General features: G+C 38.0%; 1 protein-coding gene across 3 annotated transcripts in view; it reads right to left on the bottom strand.

Moving 5' to 3' along the window:
• Positions 1 to 20,700, bottom strand: part of DPP8 (dipeptidyl peptidase 8) — a 55,218-nt gene extending 34,518 nt beyond the window's left edge. The window contains exons 1-7 of one of the 3 annotated variants that reach the window (XM_084886795.1): positions 20,482 to 20,700; positions 18,707 to 18,842; positions 15,991 to 16,260; positions 11,941 to 12,053; positions 6,900 to 7,073; positions 5,855 to 6,029; positions 1,696 to 1,806 (exon numbers count right to left, since the gene is read on the bottom strand). In XM_084886795.1, the coding sequence (XP_084742921.1) occupies positions 1,696 to 1,806; positions 5,855 to 6,029; positions 6,900 to 7,073; positions 11,941 to 12,053; positions 15,991 to 16,260; positions 18,707 to 18,743 (880 nt within the window). In that variant the 5' untranslated portion in view covers positions 18,744 to 18,842; positions 20,482 to 20,700. Of the gene's footprint in view, positions 1 to 1,695; positions 1,807 to 5,854; positions 6,030 to 6,899; positions 7,074 to 11,940; positions 12,054 to 15,990; positions 16,261 to 18,706; positions 18,843 to 20,238; positions 20,432 to 20,481 lie in introns of those variants that run through there. The other 2 variants (XM_084886797.1, XM_084886796.1) reach the window with 2 other exon arrangements.
• Between the last annotated feature and the right edge of the window lie 1,236 nt (positions 20,701 to 21,936).

The raw sequence follows: 21,936 nt of genomic DNA, 5'->3' as shown, positions 1-21,936 counted from the left end.
AAAATATCACCCATCTTTTGCAGTAGCAAGCTGAGTTACTAAGCCATTTTTACTGGTTAACAACCGTCAACTCCTTTTGGAGGGCAAAAATTAAAAATATATAAAATGAAAAATTGAAGATTCATAAATTGAAAAATTATGTATATGTACATAATTAAAACAGGGAAATACATGTGAAGGACTTTGGTCCTTGCATAAATTAACATGCATTCCTTATTGAAAAATGAATTATTTAATAACAACTGCAATACTTCCTATAATGAAACAAATGCTATTTAAATAGAGCCTCCTTTTTTTTTTAATGGTTTCCCTAACTCATGTCAAAATCTTGCTCTAACATACAATTATAGCAAAACATTTTACTTAAATCTAAGACATGGCTTTAAAATAAATTTTTTTCATCATCCCTTAGAGAAGTGTTCAGATGCTACAATGTTTCCCCGAAAATAACTCAGTGTCTTATATTAATTTTTGCTCCCAAAGATGCGTTAGGTCTTATTTTCAGGGGATGTCTTATTTTTCCATGAAGAAGAATACGGTACACATTTATTGTTAAATGAAAATAAAGGAAATTTATTATCTGTATACGGTACCTGTATATGGTAGTTGTCAACACAAACCAAACTGTAGATCCTACAGTATCAAGAATTTACTCATTTATTCAATGACAATCATGTCATCATCTTCTGGAACATCATCATAACAATCCAATTCCTGAATTTCCTGGTAAATTTCTTGTGACTCCATTTCTTTCAGAATCAGTGGACCAAATCTCTCATGTTTAGCCTAGAGGGGCCTTATTTTCGGGGGATGCCTTATATTTCACTCAGAAGGAAACACGTAAGTAGGTCTTACTTTCGGAGGATGTCTTATTTTCGGGGAAACACGGTAGCTATAATCCATTAGAGTCACGAAATCTATTAATGGGTCATAACCAGCATTTTACAAATCCAACAGAAATAATATACATGAGCATGTTATATTTAAGTATTGCCTCATAAAATTTATTTTCTAGTTTTATACCTATAAAACATTGTACAATGTATTAGGTCAGAATATAAAAGCGAACTTCTCACTGGGTCATGCAATGTCAGTCACTGCTTTAGAAAGCTGTTTCTCTGGCAGTAAAATAGTTGTAAATTCACTAAGAAAAAAAGAGAAATTTGTGTCCTTTTCTTCTCATCCATTAATACACTAACTGGGGTGTGTGTTCATACAGATTCTCTAATCAATACCAAGACCAGCTCCTAAATGAAAAATTAGCAAGGGGAATTGAATGGCCTAAACCAATGAACCACAATATAATTGTTTTTTATTAGAATTCATTATGGTGGAATATAGCCTATATATTCTAAATAACTAGTAGATGTTCTTTTTAGTGATATATATTTGCATCATATATTGATGTGTATTACATTTAACACACAGACACATCAAAATGAGGGGATAAACACTGCAGCCTTTGCATTCTCTATAATCTCTACAGAGAGATCCTAAACGGCGGAATCTTGGTATTGTGATGTACAGAAATGGAGAAGAGTATTACACAGTATTTAAGAATAATAAACAAATACTAGTAGAATCCAATCTTCATCACTTCAGAATCTACTAATCAAGATTTACAATCTGTACACTTAATTAGCAGTTGAACCTCATAATACTTTAATTGACCTATATTATTTTGAACCTTCTTACTTGTTTCAGCTTCTGGACACCACCAATAGCCAGAATATCTATCAAATTCTTCTTGAAGAACAAAGGTAGCAACTCCAGCTGATCTGGGATCCTCTTCCATGTTGGCTAGCTCTAGACAAACATAAAAGGCAAAATTATCACAGGAAGTTCTCTACCTTTTCATGGGTACAAAGCAGAATGATTCAGTTTATTTTGAAAGGCAGCAGTAGTATAGAGTTCAGTGAACTCTGGAGCCAAAGAGACTGAATTCAAATCATTTACTGTCTGACCTTGGGCTAATCACCCAGTCTCATTCCACTGAAGTATTCCATTTGTCAACAAGAACAAGAATCCTCCTTTTAAGGTTGTTATGAGGATTAAATGAATTAATTCACATAAAGCACTTAGAACAAAGCCTAAACCACAATATGTGCTCCATAAATGTTATTTTCCAATTTAGCCAGAATCATGGGAAAAAAGAACACTGAAAAAGATCATGTTAACTTGTAACTCTCGAGAAGTACATTTTTAGACCTAGAATGGGTCTTACAGATCATGTAATTCATGATTCCCTCTTTCTGCCCTCCCTGCTCTTCAACCAGAGCAACTCAGCTTTTATCTATTTTACACTTAAAAGTTTCCTGTAAATAGTTGAAAGGGAACTTGTGCTTTAAAAACAAAAATGATGAAAACACATAATATATAAGATTTCATGACATGGGGAAATGTTTACAATACCCTTGAATTAAAATATATATATATATATATATATATATATATATATATATATATATATTACACTAAATAGCATGTATGCTGTGATTCCATTTATAAAAATGTTAAAGATATATTTAAAAATATATTGGGCCCAGCTGGTGTGGCTCAGTGGTTGAGCATCAACCTATGAATCAGGAGGTCACAGTTCGATCCTTAGTCAGGGCACATGCCAGGTTGTGGGCTTGGTCCCCAGTATGGGGCCTGCAGGAGGCAGCCACTCAATGATTCTCTCTCATCACTGATGTTTCTGTCCCTTGCTCCCGCTTCCTTCCTCTCTGAAATCAATAAAAATATATTTTTTAAAAATGTATTGGGATGTAAACCAAAATGTGGTTTTTTCCAAATAGTGGGACTATGGACAAGCTTTAAAAAAAAAAAAAAAAAAAAAAGGCTTCATAATTTATAAAACCTTAAGTGTACCTTTTATTTTTGAAAAATGCATACACTTGTATAACATCCTATCAAGACAGAGAATACTTCTAATACTCCAGAATGTTTTCTCATGCTCCTTCTCAGCCAATGTCCATTCCTGCCCAGAAGGAACTATTGATCTGATTTCTATCATCATAGGTTAGTTTTGCATATTCTAGAATACCATACAAATGAAATCATACAGGGGAGTATGGGTGGGGAATTTAGGAAAAAAAGAGAGAGCTCATGGACATAGACACCAGTGTGGTGACGGTGGGGGTAAAAGGGATGGATGGAGATGGAAGAGGGCACAGAAAGGGTAAATAGTGATGGAAAAAAACAAACTAAATTATATTTAAAAATAAATCATATAGTACCTATTTGTGTCTGTTTTTTAAATTCATCAATGTTGTTGCATCAACATTATGTTGTATCAATGTATTGCTAATTGCTTCCTGTTTATTGCTAAATAGTATTCCATTTTATACCATAGTTCTTTTATTCATTTATCTCTTAATAGACATCTGGGCTGCTTCCAATTTTGGGATATTATAAAGAAAGATGTTGTGACCATTCTTTTTTTCTTTTTAATATTTAAAAAAAAATTGATCTCAGAGAGGAAGGAAGATCAAGAGACAGAAACATCAATGATGAGAGAGAATCATTGGTTGACTGTCTTCTGCACATGCCCTACTGGGGATTGAGCCATAACCTGGGCAAGTGCCCTGACTGCCCCAACTATGACCTCCTGGTTCATAGGTCCACGCTCAACCACTGAGCCACACCGGACAGATGCATTATGATCATTCTTGTATAAGAATCTTTGTAGATGTGGTCGCAGCTGCAGCAGAGCTGTTTTCCCCACTCCTGCTTCTGATTCTCTGTTGTTCACTCTTACAGAGGAACGAGTGGGTCAGGAAGCAGCACCGCAGCCGTAGGTTTTAAAGATACAAGAAAGACACCCATGGAACTAGAGGTGGCAATGCACCCAATTAAAATTTCTCTAACCAGCCACAACATAGAATCTTTGGAGAACGTGTGTGCTGACTTGATCAGAGGTGCCAAGAAAAAGAATCACAAAGTGCAAGGATCAGTTCGGATGCCTACCAAGAGGCTGAGAATCACTATTAGAAAAACTCCCCATGGGGAAGGTTCTTGGAATAGTTTTCAGATGAGCATCTGCAAGCAGCTCATTGACTTGCAGTCCTTTTGAGGTAAAGATTACTTCTGTCAGTATTGAGCCAGGAGTGGAGATGGAAATAACTTTTAATAAATTGTTATTTGTAAAGGAAAAAAAAAGAGAAACTTTGAAATATATGTTTTTCTCTTAAATAAAGACATAAGAGTGGATTGGCTGAATAGTATGGTAAGTATATGCTTAACTTTTAAGAAACTGCCACATAGTTTTCTTTAAAAAAATTTTTTTAATTTATTTTAGAGAGGAAGGAAGAAGGGGAGGGAGGGGAGGAGGGAGAGGGGGAGATGGGTACAGAGGGAGAGGGTGGAGGGAAGAGAGAGAGAGAGAGAGAGAGAGAGAGAGAGAGAGAGAGAGAGAGAGAGGGAAAATATGAATGAATATCAGAGAACTGTTGATCGGCTGCCTCCTGTATGCCCCACACTAGGGTTTGAGCCTGAAAACCAAGCATGTGCCCTGACTGGGAACTGAACTGTGACCTTCTGTTTCAGAGGATGGGCTGCCACATAGTTTTCCAAAGTATTTGTATTGTGTTATATTCTTAGTAGAAATGTATGCTGAGTCTCTCCAGCCTTTGGTGTTCTTCATTGTTTTCACTTTAGCCAGTCTAATGGGTATGTAGAATAATGTTTCATAGTGATTTAAATTTTATGTATTATTTTTATTTGTATTTTCTATACTGTATATTGTCTAAAATGAATGTGCAGAATGAACCAATAATCCCTTATCCAAAATATTTGAGTTTAGAAGTGTTTGGAGCTCGGAATTTCCCCCCCAAGTATTATACATCTATCGTTAATTACACAACATCTCCAGCAGGGTAATCAAATACACCAATATTCATTCCTGCAGCAAACATAAATAGGCACATTAGGTAGGATTAAGATTATAAATATCCTCAGGTCAGGTCAGGTTTTGCCACCAAATGAGTTTTAGCACCTAGCTAATAAAAAAAAATCTGAGTTTTAATTTTTTAAATTTTGGAATTACTGACACAATCAAAACCAATGTTCAGTTTTCTTGGACCTTTCAACTACCCCAAAATATACACCCCCTCCCACAAAACTATTTTATATTTTGTTCTCTTTGAGATATGAAAATAATTACTACTCATTTGTATATCCCTATTACTTATTACAGACCTTAATTATTAAAAGTTATTTATTAAATGAATAAATGGTCAACCTATTCTCTCAATGGATACCTCATTTGAGAGTAGAGGCTGGCATTAACATTACTTTTAAATTCCTCTATCATACTAGGTAGAGAACAAACACATGCACAAGCTGACTGATAAACTCATCTAAAAGCAGACTTTCACTAGAAAAGTTATTGTGAATAAGAGGAATAAGAGTGATGACGCTCACTCTCTACTTACCTTTCTATCTAAACAAACACTTAACATTTACAATGGTTCAGACACTGTCTTAAACACTTCACAAATATTACACTTGATCTTAGCCAAAAGGCTTGATTCCCCAGTAGGAGGCTGTAAGAAGCAGCCGATCAATGATTCTCTCTCATCATTGATGTTTCTATCTCTCCCTCCTTTTCCCTTCCTCTCTGAAATCAAAAAAATATAACACACATACACACACACACACACACACACACACACACACGAAGACAGCATTACACAGGTGATACATATCACTTATCCTCTGCATGTTTTTCTTTTTTAATTTTAAAGATTTGAATTTAAAATACAAAGATCGCCTAGTTTACTTCATTTTCAAAATATAAACAAAAGCAAATTACATTTAAAAACTTTTCAGAAAAGTGAATTTGAAGAACTACCATTACCATTGTGCACATAGGTTAGCCTCCTTTCTTCTCTGGTTACAATGTTGGATATCCAAATATCATTGCTATGTATAAATGCAATCCAGTCTGGATCAGCTGGGCATAATTTTGGATCCATCCTAATGTTGGGACAACTAGTCTCCACTAAATTAGGCCGTAAGGGTTGTTGCTAGAAAAGTAAACAACATTTTAAGGAAAGTGTTAGGCTGATACATACATATTTGTTTGCCAGCACCCTTCCTATAAAATGAACAATAATTCCAAGTAAAATGTCAACTATGACAATTGCTCCCTAGAAAAAATATATTTCATATGCCTTAACTTATTAAGAAGGACTCATTTTTTTTAAACTATGAATTAGAAAACTAAGAGTAATAGGAACTTTATAAATTTTGTTATCCAAATCTGTTAATAATTATTTATTAAAATAACTTATTTTTATTTATTAAATATTTCACGTTAACTTTAACAATATAAAAGTTTGCTCATAAAAAATGTAATGAAAGCCAGGATCATCACAATTCTATCAAAAGAACCATTCTACTAGCACATAAAAATTGCATGGGATAAAACCAAACATTTAAAACCACTTATTAAGATGAGTTAAGCTTATAAGGGAACCAAAAATAGATTGCCTTGTGATAATATTATCCACCCACTCCCACTCCTCAGCACTTTCTCAGAAAGTGGGCACTGATGTCCTTTACTATATCTTCCTAATAAGATAGCACATGGTTTTAGCATTTAAAAAATTTACATTACTAACTACGGACATGAACATCAGGGGGGTGAGGACATGAGTGCGGGTGGATAGGTTTGGAGGGTTAATGGAAGGACACATATGTAATACCTTAATAAAGAAATTTAAAAAATTTATATTAATGTCACTAGAAAAATTAACTCCTAAAATTAGAAATTAATACTAAATTTTTTAGCTGATGCGTAAACAAAATATTTTGGTTTAATTATCTTTCTGATTTGGGTGCAAATAACTCTGAGGACCCCAAAACACATTTAATAAGTAGTAATACCAACTTACAGTAAATCCTTGTGGCCCTCCATCTTTTACGTGATATATTCCACTACCGGCTTGAAAGAGAAATGTTCCACTTCCTTGGTGATAATCATAAGAAGCAATTCCAACTGTTCCAATGCGTTTTCTTTCTCTTAATAGTTCTTCTTCTCGAGAATACATTCCATAGTCCAGTGTTGCCTAATGTAAAATTAATTTTAACAACATAAAATAGTTTGCTCATAAAAAAATGTAATGAAAGCCAGGATCTGCGGCAGTGCCCGGGATGTCCGACTGACAGCTTAGGCCTGCTCCCTGTGGACAGCCCCCAAGGGCTCCTAGACTGGGAGAGGGCACAGGCCGGGCTGAGGGACCCCCCACCACCTGAATGCATGAATTTCATGCACCGGCCTCTAGTCCTCTAAAAAACCCCTAGGTCAGATTGGTCACATCACTGATGTAAAACATAACATGTAATGTTTTGCTTCCTGGCCTTTGTCACTTCCATTTTCCCCCCTTGAAAGGGTATTTTTCTTTTAACCCACCCAGATTTTAAAGATATCCCAAAACCTTGGCTCTAATTCAACCCTGACCAGGAAAGCTTCCTGGTCCATTATAGCATATAATAGTGATCTCTTCTTTGAAATTTATGTAAGAGTTACTGTCTCTTTACTCATTTGGCTATGGTTTGGCTTTTCACTTTTTTCAGTATTTCTGAGTAGAAATATGTCTTAAAAAGCATAAAACACTTGAGAGCAGTATCTGTCATTTTATTTTCCTGTTCAAATATTTCTCAAAGAATATTTGTAGCCCTAACCTGTTTGGCTCAGTGGATAGAGTGTCAGCCTGAGGACTGAAGGGCCCAAGGTTCAATTCTGGTCAAGGGCACATGCCCGGGTTTCGGGCTCAATCCCCTGTAGAGGGCATGCAGGAGGCAGCCAATCAATCCTCTCTCATCATTGATGCCTCTATCTCTCTTCCCTATCCCTTCCTCTCTAAAATCAATAACGATATATTAAAAAAAAGATAATACTGGATCTACTTTTCACATATTCCAAATATGTTAGAGATTTAAATGTTAAAATGAACTAAACTTTCCATTTATACCCAAGATAGAGTAATAGGGACCAGATATATCCTCCCTGTTTCTGAAACAACTGAGAAAATGAACAAAATATATGAAATAACACTGGACATAAAACAATAAAGGACAGTGATCCTTGAAAAATAGAAAACAAATGAGGTAAGCTGTATACTTGAACTGCCTTGACAATTTACAGATGTTGGCCCAAGAAGGAAGAAGCTAATAGGTCAAAGAAAAAAAAGAAAAATCACAACTACATTAAAAAAGAGATCTCAGGATAGCTACCAACAACAAATAATCCAATTGAACTACACTTTGATCATAAAATGACCAGAATGGGCAAGAAGACACCACAAATAATTTTGCTTCATGATGATGCACCATCACACACTTCAAAACCATTTAAAGTCACGTTAAAAGATCCTGCCAGGGAAGTATTAACCCACTTACTGTATTCATCAGACCTTACTCCTTCAGATTACCACTTGTTCTGATCTATGACACACACACTTTCTGAGCAGCACTTCAATACATAAAATGAAATGGAAAATTGTTTCTCTGAATAGTTTGCCTCAAAATAAGAAAAGTTCTATTGGGATGGTATCCACAAACTACCTGAAAAATGGGGAATTGTGTAGCTAGCAATGGTCATTACTTTGAATAAAGCACTTTTGATGTTTCTCTTGGAAAAAAAAAAGAGATCTCAGGAGAAAAAAGGAGACATAAGTAATATTTTCAACAATAAAGAACTATTTTAATGCCAAAACCGGTTTGGCTCAGTGGTAGAGTGTCAGTCTGCGGACTGAAAGGTCCCGGGTTCTATTCAGGTCAAGGGCATGTACCTTGGTTGCGGGCACATCCCCAGTAGGGAGTGTGCAAGAGGCAGCTGACTGATGATTCTTTCTCATTGATGTTTCTAACTCTCTATTCCTCTCTCTTCCTCTCTGTAAAAAATCAATAAAATATTTTTTAAAAAAAAGAAAAAAAAAGAATTATTTTAAAAAAGAGAGAGCTCAAATTAATAAGCCAACTTTCTATCTAAGACTGTAAAAAAAGAGAAGAAGACTAAATCCAAAGCAAGGAGGAGTAAGGAAATAATACAAATTAGATTTGAAATAAAACGAAATGGAAAACAGAAAAACAATAAAGCTCAACAAAACCAAAAGTTGGTTATTAAGAATCTTATATGGCTAAAAGGATTTTAAGTATAAACAGTTGTATGCCAACTAATTGGACGATGTAGATATAATAAAATAGTTAAATTCCTAGAAACAAACAAACCACCAAAACTGACTAAAGAAATAGAAAATCTGAATACACTTAAAATGAGTAAAGATACTGAGTTAATAATAATAATAAAAAAAACTTCCCACAAAGAAAAGTCCAGGATTAAATGGCTTTATTGATAAATTCTACCAAATGTTTAAGGAGGATTAAGATGCACTCTAGTCACACTTTCCAATTTCAAACGTTAGTACAAAGCTACATTAATGAAGACAGCATGTTACTGGCAAATAGGTCACTGGAATAGAATTGAGAATCCAGAAATATATCCAGACATTTATGGTCAATTAACTTTCAACAAGAGTGCTAAGACTATTCCATGGGGGGAAAATAGCTTTTCAACAAATGGTACCGGTACTAAACAAATTAATTTGAACCCTTATCTCACACCACATACAAAAATTAACTCAAAATGGATCCAAGACCGAAATGTAAGAGCTAAAACTGTAAAACTCATGTAAGAACATACAGATGAAAATCTGTGTAACCTTGAATGAAGCAACAGTTTCTTATATGTGACACCAAAAGCACAAGCAATCACAGGAAAAACAAAAACAAAAACTGAATTCATCAAAATGTAAACTTTGCTGGACTTCTGACGCTGGGAGGATGCATATGGGGGTGGCATACATCGAAGTAAACCCCAACCCTCGAATGATGAATAACCAAGGCATCTCGCTGACCTACATCATGTTGGGAGGACTGCTACATGTGGTTCTATTCAGCATTCTCTTCTTCAGTATTCCTGTTGTCTGGACCTTGACCAATATCATCCATAATTTGTCTATGTAGGTCTTCTTACATACAGAGAAAGGTACACCCTTTGAGATCCCTGCCCAAAGAAAGGCTTGGCTACTGACACTGGTAATAGATGGTAACCTCTTCCTTCAATAAAGGTGAAGTCTAAAAATGTTTTATCCTCCATAAAAGAGAGATCAAAGTGACTATATTTATTTATTTTAAAATATATTTTATTGATTTTTTACAGAAAGGACGGGAAAGGGAGAGAGTTAGAAACATTGAATAGTGAAAAATATCAATCAGCTGCCTCCTGCACACCCCCTACTGAGGATGTGCCTGCAACCAAGGTACATGCCCTTGACCGGAATCAAACCTGGGACCTTTGAATCCACAGGCTGACGTTCTATCCACTAAGCCAGGGGTCTTCAAACTACGGCCCTCGGGCCACATGTGGCCCGCAGAGGAGTCTGATCCGGCCCGCCAGGTTTTTTGGGCAGTGAGCGCAGCCGAGGTGTTACAGTAGGAATTAGTAGTTCATATAGTCCGGCCCTCCAGCTCTCTGAGGGACCGTGATCTGGCCCCCACTTTAAAAAGTTTGAAGACCCCTGCTTAAGCCAAACCAATTAGGGCCAAAGTAACTATATTTAAATGTATGGATCTAAATTAATGATTATAGTACTAAACACTTGCCAAAGGTAACTGTAGCTGATTTTATACTCATAATTACTACAATTAAAGAAAAAAGTAAAAAGAAAACTCATAGAATGGGAGAAAATATTTGCTTTTTTTTTTTTTTTGGTCTGGATACTAGCCATCTGTTAAGGGTCTAAGTATCCAAAAAACAAAACAAAAACAAAAAAACCTCTTGCAACTCAACATTAAAAAGACCCAATTAAAAATGAGAAAAGGACTTGCACAGACATTTCCCCAAAGAAAATATACAAATAGCCAATAAACACATGAAAAAATGCCCAACATCACTGCTCATTAGAAAAAGCAAACAATGAGATAGACTTCACACCTTCTAGGATGGTTATAGTAAAAATGATGAATAACAAGGATCAGTGAGAATGTAGGAAATTAGAACCTTCATATATGACTGATGAAAATGTAAAATGGTATAGCTGCTATAGAAAGCAATTTAGTAGTTCCTTACAATTTTAAACATTGAGTTACTACATGGCCCAGCAATTTAACTCCTAGGTATACAACTAAGGGAATTGAAAACATATCTACACAAAATCTTTTGGGGATGACAGAAAGTTCTAAATTTAGATTGTGGTGACAGTTGCACAACTCAGTGAGTACACTAAAAACTACTGACCTGTGTACTTTGAGTGAATTGGGTAGTATGTGAATTATATCTCAATAGAGCCAGTTAAAAAAGGAAGAGAATGGAAAAGCATATTCCACGCTAATATTAATCAAGAAAAGCTGGAATGGCTATATGAAAGTAAATTTCACAGCAAAGATTATTGCTAGAAACAAAAGAAAGTCATTTTATAACCATAAATGATTTGTCAGTTCATAACAATCCTAGCCTGATGTACTTATTAACATAGCTTCAAAAACATAAAGCAAAAGCGAACAGAACTACAAGAAGAAATCATCAAATCTATAATTATGATGGAAGATTTCTACACCCTCTTTCAATAATTGATAGAACAAATAAAAAATCAGTAAGAACATAGAAGACTTAAAACAGTACAATAAACCAATTTGATCTAATGATCATTTATAGACCCAACATTCTTTTCAAGTGAACACAGAACATTTACCAGGATGAACCATATTCTGGGCCATGAAATGAGATTCAATAAACTGAAAAAGATTCACGTAATCAAAGTATGCTCTCTGATTCACATCTACTTCATATACAAAACGCCAACTGAATTTCTGTCTCTAAATAAATGCTGAAAACATACACCAAATCACAGGAATAACAATGTCTAATCCTACCTGAAAAAGATCCAAAAGAGGCTTCCAAGAGAGCATTAAGATTGCAGCTTTGTTGATGTTTTTGGGAATTTCAGAATAAAACAGTGTATTTTCTCTGTTCTCACCAGACATAGCTATAAGAAAAAACAGTCTTTTAAATAATCACTTTTAAAAATAGCCATCGACTGCAATCATAGTAATAAGTACATAATTCCTTCTATATCTGCAAATTTTTATACTCTGTGGAATCTATAATAAATGTTAACATGTAGGAGATACATATGCCATATGCCTTGAAAATTCGTTTCAATAAAACTTGCTATCAGAATGAAACTTGAGTTTCAATAAGATATCAGATCTTATTCTCTCTCAAAACAAACAAAAGTGTGTAAGATGATATAGGGACAAGTGTCATTTTTAGTTTTTGTTTTATTTTTAGTGTTTTTTTTTAAATTGATTTCAGAGAGGAAGGGAGAGGGAAAGAAAGAAACATCAATGCTGAGAGATTCATTGATCAGCGGCCTCTTGCATGCTCCCTACTGAGAACTGAGCTCCACAGCCAAGGCATGTGCCCTGACTGGGACACTTCTTGGTTCATGGGCTGATGCTCAACCACTGAACCGTACTTGCCAGGCAGGTTTTTCTTTTTAATTGTTAGCCTCTTACAAATTGGCAAGATTCATGAGATTCCAAATAAGCATGCTTTGTGACAACTTCAGATTACTAAAATTTCTTATTTTTCTGAATCACTAAAGTGCTTATTTAGAAACTAGAGGCCCAGTGTGCAAAATTCCTGCACGGGGGGGGGGGGGGGGGGCCCTCAGCCCAGCCTGCACCTTCTCTAATCTGGGACCCCTCCAGGGATGTCCGACTGCCCGTTTAGGCCCGATCCTACTGGATGCTCCCAACTGCTCGCCTGCCTTCTTGATTGCCCATTTTTGCCTGCCAGCCTGATCACCCCATAATCACTCTCCTGCCAGCCTGATTGATGCCTAACTGCTCCCCTGCCAGCCTGGTCATCCCCAACTGCCCTCCTCTGCAGGCCCGATTGCCCCCAAGTTCCCTCCTCTGCTAGCCTGGTCCCTCCCAACTGCCCTCCCCTGCTGGCCATCTTGTGCCCACATGGGGACAGCCATCTTGTGTGACAGTCAATGTGCATATTACTCTTTTATTAGATACTTGAGGCCCATTGCACAAAGATTCATGCAAGAATAGGCCTTCCTTCCCCTGGCTTCGCTCCCAGCTGCCCAGGAGCCTGCAAGTCCTCACTCCCTGCAGAGCGCCGCTCCTGTAGCTCCCTCCACCCTGCCACTCTGTGCCTGTGTATGCAAATTAACACGCCATCTTTGTTGAGTTCATTTGCATGCTCCTGATTGGCTGATGGGTATCACAGAAATATGGGAAATTTGCATATTTCTCTTTCATTATGTAGATACCTGTCTGAATTCTAGTTTTTCTTCATTATAAATGTTCTATAACTTTAATCACTAATAAGTTTCAATGAAATATATACTTATATTAAAACAACACAGAAGCTGGTATCTGATTTGCTAAAAGTCTCTTTTTCCTTTATTGGGTAAAGGTAAAGGAAAGAGGTCTATAATAAGTAGAAGCCACATCCATTCTGGGAAATCATGCAATTGAATAGAAAGACACAGTAGTACAGAATGAGCTACATACAAAAGAGAACTGAAATACATTTTGGTTTTGAAGATGTGAACCAAAGAAAAATCAAAGAAAAACAAATCCCTGCTACCTAAAAGGTATTAGTAAGGTATCATTTCCAAAAAGGGTAGGAGAGAGTTAAGGAAGGAGAAAATAAATCTCACAGTTGGAACAAGAAGCTCTTGAGTGGAACAGTCTCAGCCTAGTGTTTCTGACAAATGCAGAGAAGACACCGTGGAAGGGCACGGTGACTTCCACACTAACCCTCGCAAAGGCTGGGGATGAGCCCTGAAATAGCCACATCACCCTTTATCCCTTATTTTCCTAAACCTTTCTGAGTTTGTGTTATCTTTTGGAGTAGAAAGTTAAATATTAGCTGACATTTACTTCCGCACTTAGTTCTGTCTTAAATCTGTTTTGCATATTCCAGAGTTACTTTGTTACAGAATTATTAAGACTGCAGTCACCTATCCACACCATTCCTAATTTTACTAAATGTGATCATTTCCTGTTAAGCCCTCTCCTTCAGCCCTCAAATATGAAAAAACTGGTTCTCAGCTATCCTCAAATGAGAGCCATTCCCCATAATTGTTTCAGTTGTCCCTCTTGAAACTACTCCTTATTCTAAAATGTTTTCCTTGGCCTCATCCATAACCAGTACAAATTTCCAAAGCATAGTGCCAGGGAACCACTAAACTTAGGCAGGGGAATCACTTCATAAGTTATGTAAATGTCTAACCGCTATGCTTTAACATCTGAAACTAATATATTATTGAATGCCAACTGTAATTAAAATTTATTTTTTAAATTTCCAAGGAATTCTATGTATACATACACCAGTTCTGTGTAAGCACAAAATGAGCTTTCCTCATTGTTTCTTTCCTGATGACACACTGGTATTAACTGGTGTTTGAAGTATATTAAAAAATTTTAAACAATGGATTCTTATTTAGAAAAATATTTTTGGGACATCCTATAAAATGAAACTCTGGGGTTGTTAAAGAAATAAAGAATGAATCTATAGTTATCAATATGGATTCTTGCAGGGAATATCTTTTAAAATACACACACACACACACACACACACACACAGGACAATGTAGCTAAGTGGTTAGAGCATCAGCACACAGACCAAAGGGTCTCTCTCAGGTTTGATTCCCTATCAAGGATATGTACCTGGTTTGCAGATTCCATCCCCAGCCCACTCAGGTTGTGTATGGGAGGCAACCAGTTGATGTGTCTCTCACAGCGATGTCTCTCTCCACCTCATTCCTTCCCTTTTTTCTCTCTCTCTCAAATCAATAAAAAATATCCTCAGGTGAGGATTAACAACAACAAAAAGCAAACACACGCACACGCACAATGGGGATGAAAATCTAATGAATAAAATAAACTGATGAACAAAATAGATCTAGAGACATAGAATCATAGAACAGACTACAGAACCCCAGAAGGCAGGCAGGGGAGGGTGGGTGGGTGGATGGGAAGTGATCAACCAAAAAACTTTCGCGTGTGTGTGTGTGTGTGTGTGTGTGTGTGTAGACACACACACATATACTTATGCATAACCCATGGACACAGACAATAGGGTGATGAAGGTCTAGGGCGGGAAGGTGGACTAGAAGGGGTCCATGGGGGGGAAAGGGGGCATATGTAATACTTTCAACAATAAAGATTTAAAAATTTTTTTAAAAGCACATATGTACACGTGATTAAACAATAAATATTTAATAAGTAATAAATTAATCAGTGGTATATTTAATTTATACAAGCCTTAAATCTGAAGTGAACAGGGAAGAAGAACCCAAAACCATCCTCAGCAGCAGCTACTGAGGATGGAAGCAAACTAATGGTTTTATTATTTGTGCTCTTAATCTGACCATTACTAAGGAAAGGCATTTTGATCTAGCTTTAGAAAGAATTAATTTCTGGCATCTTTAACTTTGAAAATAAGATCATGATTAACCATGATTTGACACCTGAAAGTAAAATAAAGTTAATGGGATAAACCAAGACTTCAAAGAAGCTTTTTGTTGTTGTTAATCCTCAAGGGAGCATACGTTTTCCATTGATTTTTAGAGAGTGGAAGGGAGGAGAAGAAAAATCAATGAGAGAGAGAGAGATATTGATTGGTTGCCTCCTGCACATGCCCCACTGGAGCCAGGGATGGAACCTGCAACTAAGGTATGTACCCTTGACTGGAATCCAACCCGGGACCTTTCACTCTGCGGGACAACATTCCAACCACTGAGCCAAACCTGCTAGAGCCAAAAAAGTCCTCCCCCCTCTTGTCTCCCCCCGCCCCATGGAACCATCACTGATGCCTTTATTTATTTACCAATTGCATCTAGCCTCTAAGTTTAAATTAAGAAAGCATTTCCTTTCGAAAACTGACTTCATACTCACCAAGGTAATAGATCCTGTCTGAATGAGGCCCATCTGGATCATTCCTCTTGACAAACATAAAATCATGTGGTGCCTTAGCCATCATGTAGCCATGGTATTTTCTGGTATCAGCCAGCAGCTTTTTAAGCTGACTCCAGGAATACCGCTCCACATAAAACGGCTCCAATTTAGGCTGATCCCCCGATTCAATATTCTCCTCACACTCTGCAGTTTCAAAGATCTCAACACCCAGCTGTTCTGTTTCCATTGCTGCTGCCATGTTGCATTTTCCTAGAAAAACGAAGCACATGAAGTTGTTCTCAGGCCTACCTTCTCTCATATTAATCAGAATGACAGTTTGATAGGGACCCTGCACCCTCCCTCCAATGCAAAAAAAAAAAAAGTTTTTGAGCACAGGGGCAATGAAACCTAGTAAGAAAAGCTCCCTCTTCTCCGTGTTGTTTAAAAATAAGATTTAAAAAAAATTGAGGTCATGTCTATTTCACATTGACTCTAACTCCCTTTGGGAACCTTTATAAAAGGCTCTTCTTAGGTATCTCTTGCCAAAATTCCTTTTTTCTTTCCCACACGGAAGGAAACAGGCCATGTGCCAGTTGGCTGTTATGCTCCTTCCAAGAGATGTCAACAGGGAAGCTGAATGTGCCAAGGGAGTTAAGTGCTTCTGCACTTTAAAAAGTGACACATTTAATAAATGTGGACTTCTTCAGCTAACAGAAATAATCATGACCTATTAGAACAGTGATACAACTGTCACAAAACAACGTACTTTTAATAATCTTCTGAGGACACTTACTCGAGATAATATAAATACTGTTTCCTTTTAATTGAAACTCAAAGCAACAAAAGACTTACTGGCTGGTATGTTTTTCTTTGTCTTCTGCTCTTGCCTAGACATCACTATCTTATGATTACTGTGGTGACTCTATACTATAAGGAATCTATGTGCCTATTATTACAGATTACACAAGTTTTACTCTCCTGATTAAATGAGAGGGGGAAAAGTCACTACTTCAAGTGACTTTAATAGTTGAAGTAGTTCATACAAAAAGTAATTGATGGCCTGGCCAGTGTGGCTCACTGGTTGAGCATCGACCTATGAACTGGGAGGTCAGCGTTCGATTTCCAGTAGAAGATGTGCAGGAGACAGCTGATCAGTTAATTCTCTCTCATCATTGAAGTTTCTATCTCTCCCTCTCCCTTCCTCTCTGAAATCAATAAAAATATATTTTTAAAAAATTTATTTAAAGAAAGCAACTGATGTTTGTTATCAATATTTTGATAAAAGTTTGAGCCCAATTTACCAGTTCAACCTCCAAACAGTGTTAATATTTCATCTATTAATGATGTTTCTTTTCATGATATAAATCCAGAAGATGATGTATTTTTGCTTTATCTATTTCAATATTCAAATGTATCAGGAGCAAAGTATCAAAGAAAAATAACAAGCAGTGTTATTACAAGCCATTGTGTGATATTCTGATATGTGTTACTCATGACATTACTAAAAAGAAGAAACAAACAAACAGAAATTCTGTGGCAATCAGTTCTTTTTGAACTATTAAATGTCAAAAACTTGTGGACTTGGCAGACTGCATTTATGTAAGCAATTTCACATTGTATTTTATGTAAGCAAATGAACAACAATCAATACATGGTTTATATTTAATATACTTTTTTTAAAGCTCAATTTCACAGGTTAACAGGAGTTAACTACACAAAAAAAAGTAATTAGCAGGTATGGGTTGTGAATTAGCCCATCAGGCATGCAATTTGGTATGCAAAATAAACTAAACTGTGGCCAGGATATTGTATCTTTCCTTCTTGCTACAGTAAATTGTACTACCATTTTCAATGTAATAGTAGCAAAAATGGCCAGAAAAGCCATTTGAGAATTACATCAGGTATACAACATGTAACATTAATGCAACTTTATATCAGTATACAACTTGTAATATTATTACAACTGGGCATTTACCACCAATGATTAAAATCCAAATAGCTCAGCAGAGAAAAAGTAATTTAGCTCAACTGGTATTCAGCATGCCAATATTAAATGGCAGTACTTGACAAAGGTGGTTGTTTGTCTGCCTAAAAGCTAGTGTAGGCCTACTTTCTATCAAATACGTCAACGGAGCTAGCTTTATTTTTAATGGAGCGAAAGAAGCAGCTTCACAAATTGGGTTCATTTTTCTCAATTTCTCTTGTGTTAAATTTGGAACTTCATCACAAAGAACTGGGCAAGGGAATAGAATAGGGAGCTAAGTAGACAGACCTCTGAACTCTTACTGCCCAGCTCTTTGAGTTATCATTAATTTGATTGACATTTCTCCTATATAAAAGTTGCATTAGCTTGTACTTAAGCAAAATTATTAGTATTCCTAAACTGTAAGATCCCTGGACTATTTCTCTATGTTTCTACACACAAACAAATTTTACAGTTCAAATGACACTACTACTCCATGTTTAAGATAAATAGAAATCCTGCATTTCCTAAGACCTGACATATAACTTTAGTACTTTACACAAATGTGTAACTTAATGATTTAATTTTCAGATTTTCATAACACCTACACATATAGATACATTCTCGAAATATATGATCTGAGTTTTCTAATTTCAAAAATTAGAAAACAGGGTCAGCATACATTCTCAGCACAGTGCATATATATTTCACTACCCCCACCTACCTCATTTAAGGCCCTTCCCTGATGCTTACCCGATTGTATTTTCATCTGCTCAGATCTCTTCCACATTCAAAGAGATCTTTTCCCAGTGACTCAACTTCAAGCATAGATCCCGCTGCTCATTCTGCTCTCTTCTCACAGAAGTCTTGCCTTTTCTCACATCCAATCCTATTCACCAAGACAATAAAATAAGATATAAGGCTGCTAATCAGTATCAAAATGAATCATATGTGACCAAAAAGATTAAATTATAAAAGTCTCATACATACTTAAAACTTATACAGAAATTTTCTTATACAGAAACTTATGAAGTTTCTTATACAGAAATTTTCAGAATTTAACTGAATTATTTTGTATCTACATTTAGATTTAAATTATTTCAGAAATGTACTGAAAAGAATATCCTAACAATAGTATAAATCCTGACACCCAGATATACATTGAAAGTTATGGAAAAGCTTCAAAAAATATAAAAGATATGAGGTTACTCGTTGACTATTACAAATCCTCAAAAATGACAGATGATTAACAAAGTTAATTTCTATTTTTCTGATCCTCTTTTTTACATAATACATTTGTATTATTTTACATAATACATATTGAGCTGTTTGGAGACTGAATAGACTCCATAAAATAACCAAAAATGACAGAATAGGCCATTTTTGTGGGAAGGGAACTAACTTGCATTTAATAACTTAAGATTTTTACAAGATAAAGAATGTACTACCCATTTTAAGTACATTCCACTTATGCTTTTTTTTTTTTTCCATGTACACTCTTAAAATAACTAAACTAGGTAACCTTTCTGGAAAAGGAAGCATTAAGGTTGTTGAAATTATAGCTTAGTGAATGAAAAATAAAGGAGGAACTGTGATTACACCTGTTATTTTACCAGTTTTAATTCTGGAGAGAGGTAATGAGAAAAACTCAATGGCAAATGGAGGGAAAACGGTGAGGTTATGACAGCACGGCCACCCTGCAGGAAGTGTCAAGACACCTTCCCAATGCACCATTAGCCTCGCAGGGAAGAGCATGTTGGATTAAAAAACAGCTTCAGATAGGACTCTTGAATTTGGACCCACTGACATATCGTCTCTTCATTTTTAATCCAAGAGCCAAACCGTCGTCCACTTTAACACCCCAAGCCTCACTGAACCAGCCTAGCTATCACTCTCCAGGGTCCACAGCTAGGGAAGGTTCATCATCAGAGAGTGGACCCAGACTTCGAAATCTATGAATGAGGAATGTCCAGAAGGGGGACTAGGGAGAGGCCAAGAGAAAAATGTGTAATCAGAGAAATTTTAAAAAGGAAAGTATCCTGCCCCAGGTGAGTGAAGCAGGAGAGGTGGTAGTGAGCAGGGAAGGGAGGGGAATCGACCTCAAGAGAGGCAGGAGAGAGAAAAGAACGCGGGCTGGGAAACCGGGGAAATCTCGGTCCAAATGCGGGACCTGCCCAGTCGGGCTTTCGACAAATCCCTTCGCCCCCACTGGGGGCTTCCGTTTCCCCACCCGTAAGCCTGGGCCATCCCCGCTCCCCACCCCCGAAGCTCGGGAGATAACGGACGTGGACGTGCGGAGGCCAGCACCCAGCTCAGGGGGCCCAATGGACGTTGGGGGACGGAATTTCAGAGCCTCCGCTTCCTCTTCCGGCAAGTGGGGCCCCGCAGGCCGGCCCGCGCAGGCCGGGTGTCGGTGCACCGCGGGGCGGGCTGGCCGGGGGCGCGCGGGCGGCTCGGGGAGGCCGAGGCCCGGGTGGGCTGCGGCCCAGGCCTGGCAGGCGCGGAGGAAGGAGGGGCGGATACTGCACCTTCCCCCCGGCCCCGCCCGGACCGTCCCGACGCGCGTCAGGGAGCGGGCCTGCGCCGCTTCATGCCGCGCCGCCTCCTCCCCGACCCGGCTGGGCTGCGGCAGCTCCCTCGGCGGCGGCGGCGCCGGCGGTAGCCCAGGCAGAAGGCTGCACTTAGAGGCGGCAGGGGGACCGCTCGGGGGCTCCCGCGGCTCTGGCACTTCCGGTTCCTGGCCCCGCCCCGCGGCCAGCGGAGGCGGCGCGGGGCGGAGAAGGGCGCCGCTCCCTGCTCGGTGGCGTCCGTGGTCACAGTGCCCTCTCGTGGCCGGAGGAGCGAACCGGGCGTGGGATGGAGACGGGTGCCTTGGGGGACAGAGGTGACATCTAGGAACAGAAGAGCGATTTGCTGGAAGTCAAAGGACGAACAGCAGCGCGTCTTTACTCCTCCAGTGTTTTCATTTAAATGGCACAGAGCAGGCCGAGTTGTAGGCGCTGAGATTACAGTAAGGAGCAAGCTAGGCCAAGACCCCTGCCCCTTCATGGAGATTAGGTAGAAAGGGAAAGGACCAGGCCTTCAGGGATCCTCTAAGTGTCTCATTGTTAGGGTGGAAAGAAACTTGAACTTGGAGTCAGAAAGCTTGGTTCTTGCTGAAACCGGTTTGGCTCAGTGGATAGAGCATCGGCTTGCGGACTGAAAGGTCCTGGGTTTGATTCCGGTCAAGGGCATATACCTTGGTTGCGGGCACATTCCCAGTAGGGGGCGTGCAAAAGGCAGCTGATCGATGACTCTCTCTCATTGATGTTTCTAACTATTTCTCTCCCTTCCTCTCTGTAAAAAATCAATAAAATATATATTTAAAAAAAAAGGGGGGGGGAGGGAGAGAAAGAAAGAAAGAAAGCTTGGTTCTAGTAATAATTAGAATCTCTAAGTCATGATTGATTGGTTGGTTGATTTGGTTAATCCTCACCTGAGGATATTTTTTTTCCATTGCTGTTTAGAGAGAATGGGAGGGAGGAGAGAGAAAGATCATGTGAGAGAGAAACCTCCATTGGTTGCCTCCCAACCACACCCAAGCTAGGGCAAGAGCCAGGGCTGGAATTCGAAATCTAGGTACATGCCCTGACCTGGAATCACCTGCGACCCTTCGGTGCATGGTGGATCCACACCGATTTCTTAATCTGTAAAAGAGATATAACAACATGTCACTTAGTTGCAATTAAGGAAAATCATGTGTGTCACATTAACACATAAATTTGTAGAAAGTGGGGCCCACCCAGGGCAGAGAAATGAGTGACACTCGCTATAATCAGAACGAGAGACAGGTCCTCTCACCCACAATTTCTATCCTAGTCCTTATCATTCATTGGCTGAGAGAAAGAGAAAAAGGGAGCCTGGGCAGATGACTAAGTGGTAGGCATAGAACAAAACTGTGGGAAAGCTGGGCCTCCGCTGTTTCTGTTATTACAAGGAACCAT

Source organism: Pipistrellus hanaki (assembly GCF_964339955.1).
Source record: "Pipistrellus hanaki genome assembly, chromosome: 1".
In the NCBI taxonomy this organism is placed as follows: Eukaryota; Metazoa; Chordata; class Mammalia; order Chiroptera; family Vespertilionidae; genus Pipistrellus; species Pipistrellus hanaki.
This window is presented reverse-complemented; position numbering and strand designations above follow the sequence as displayed.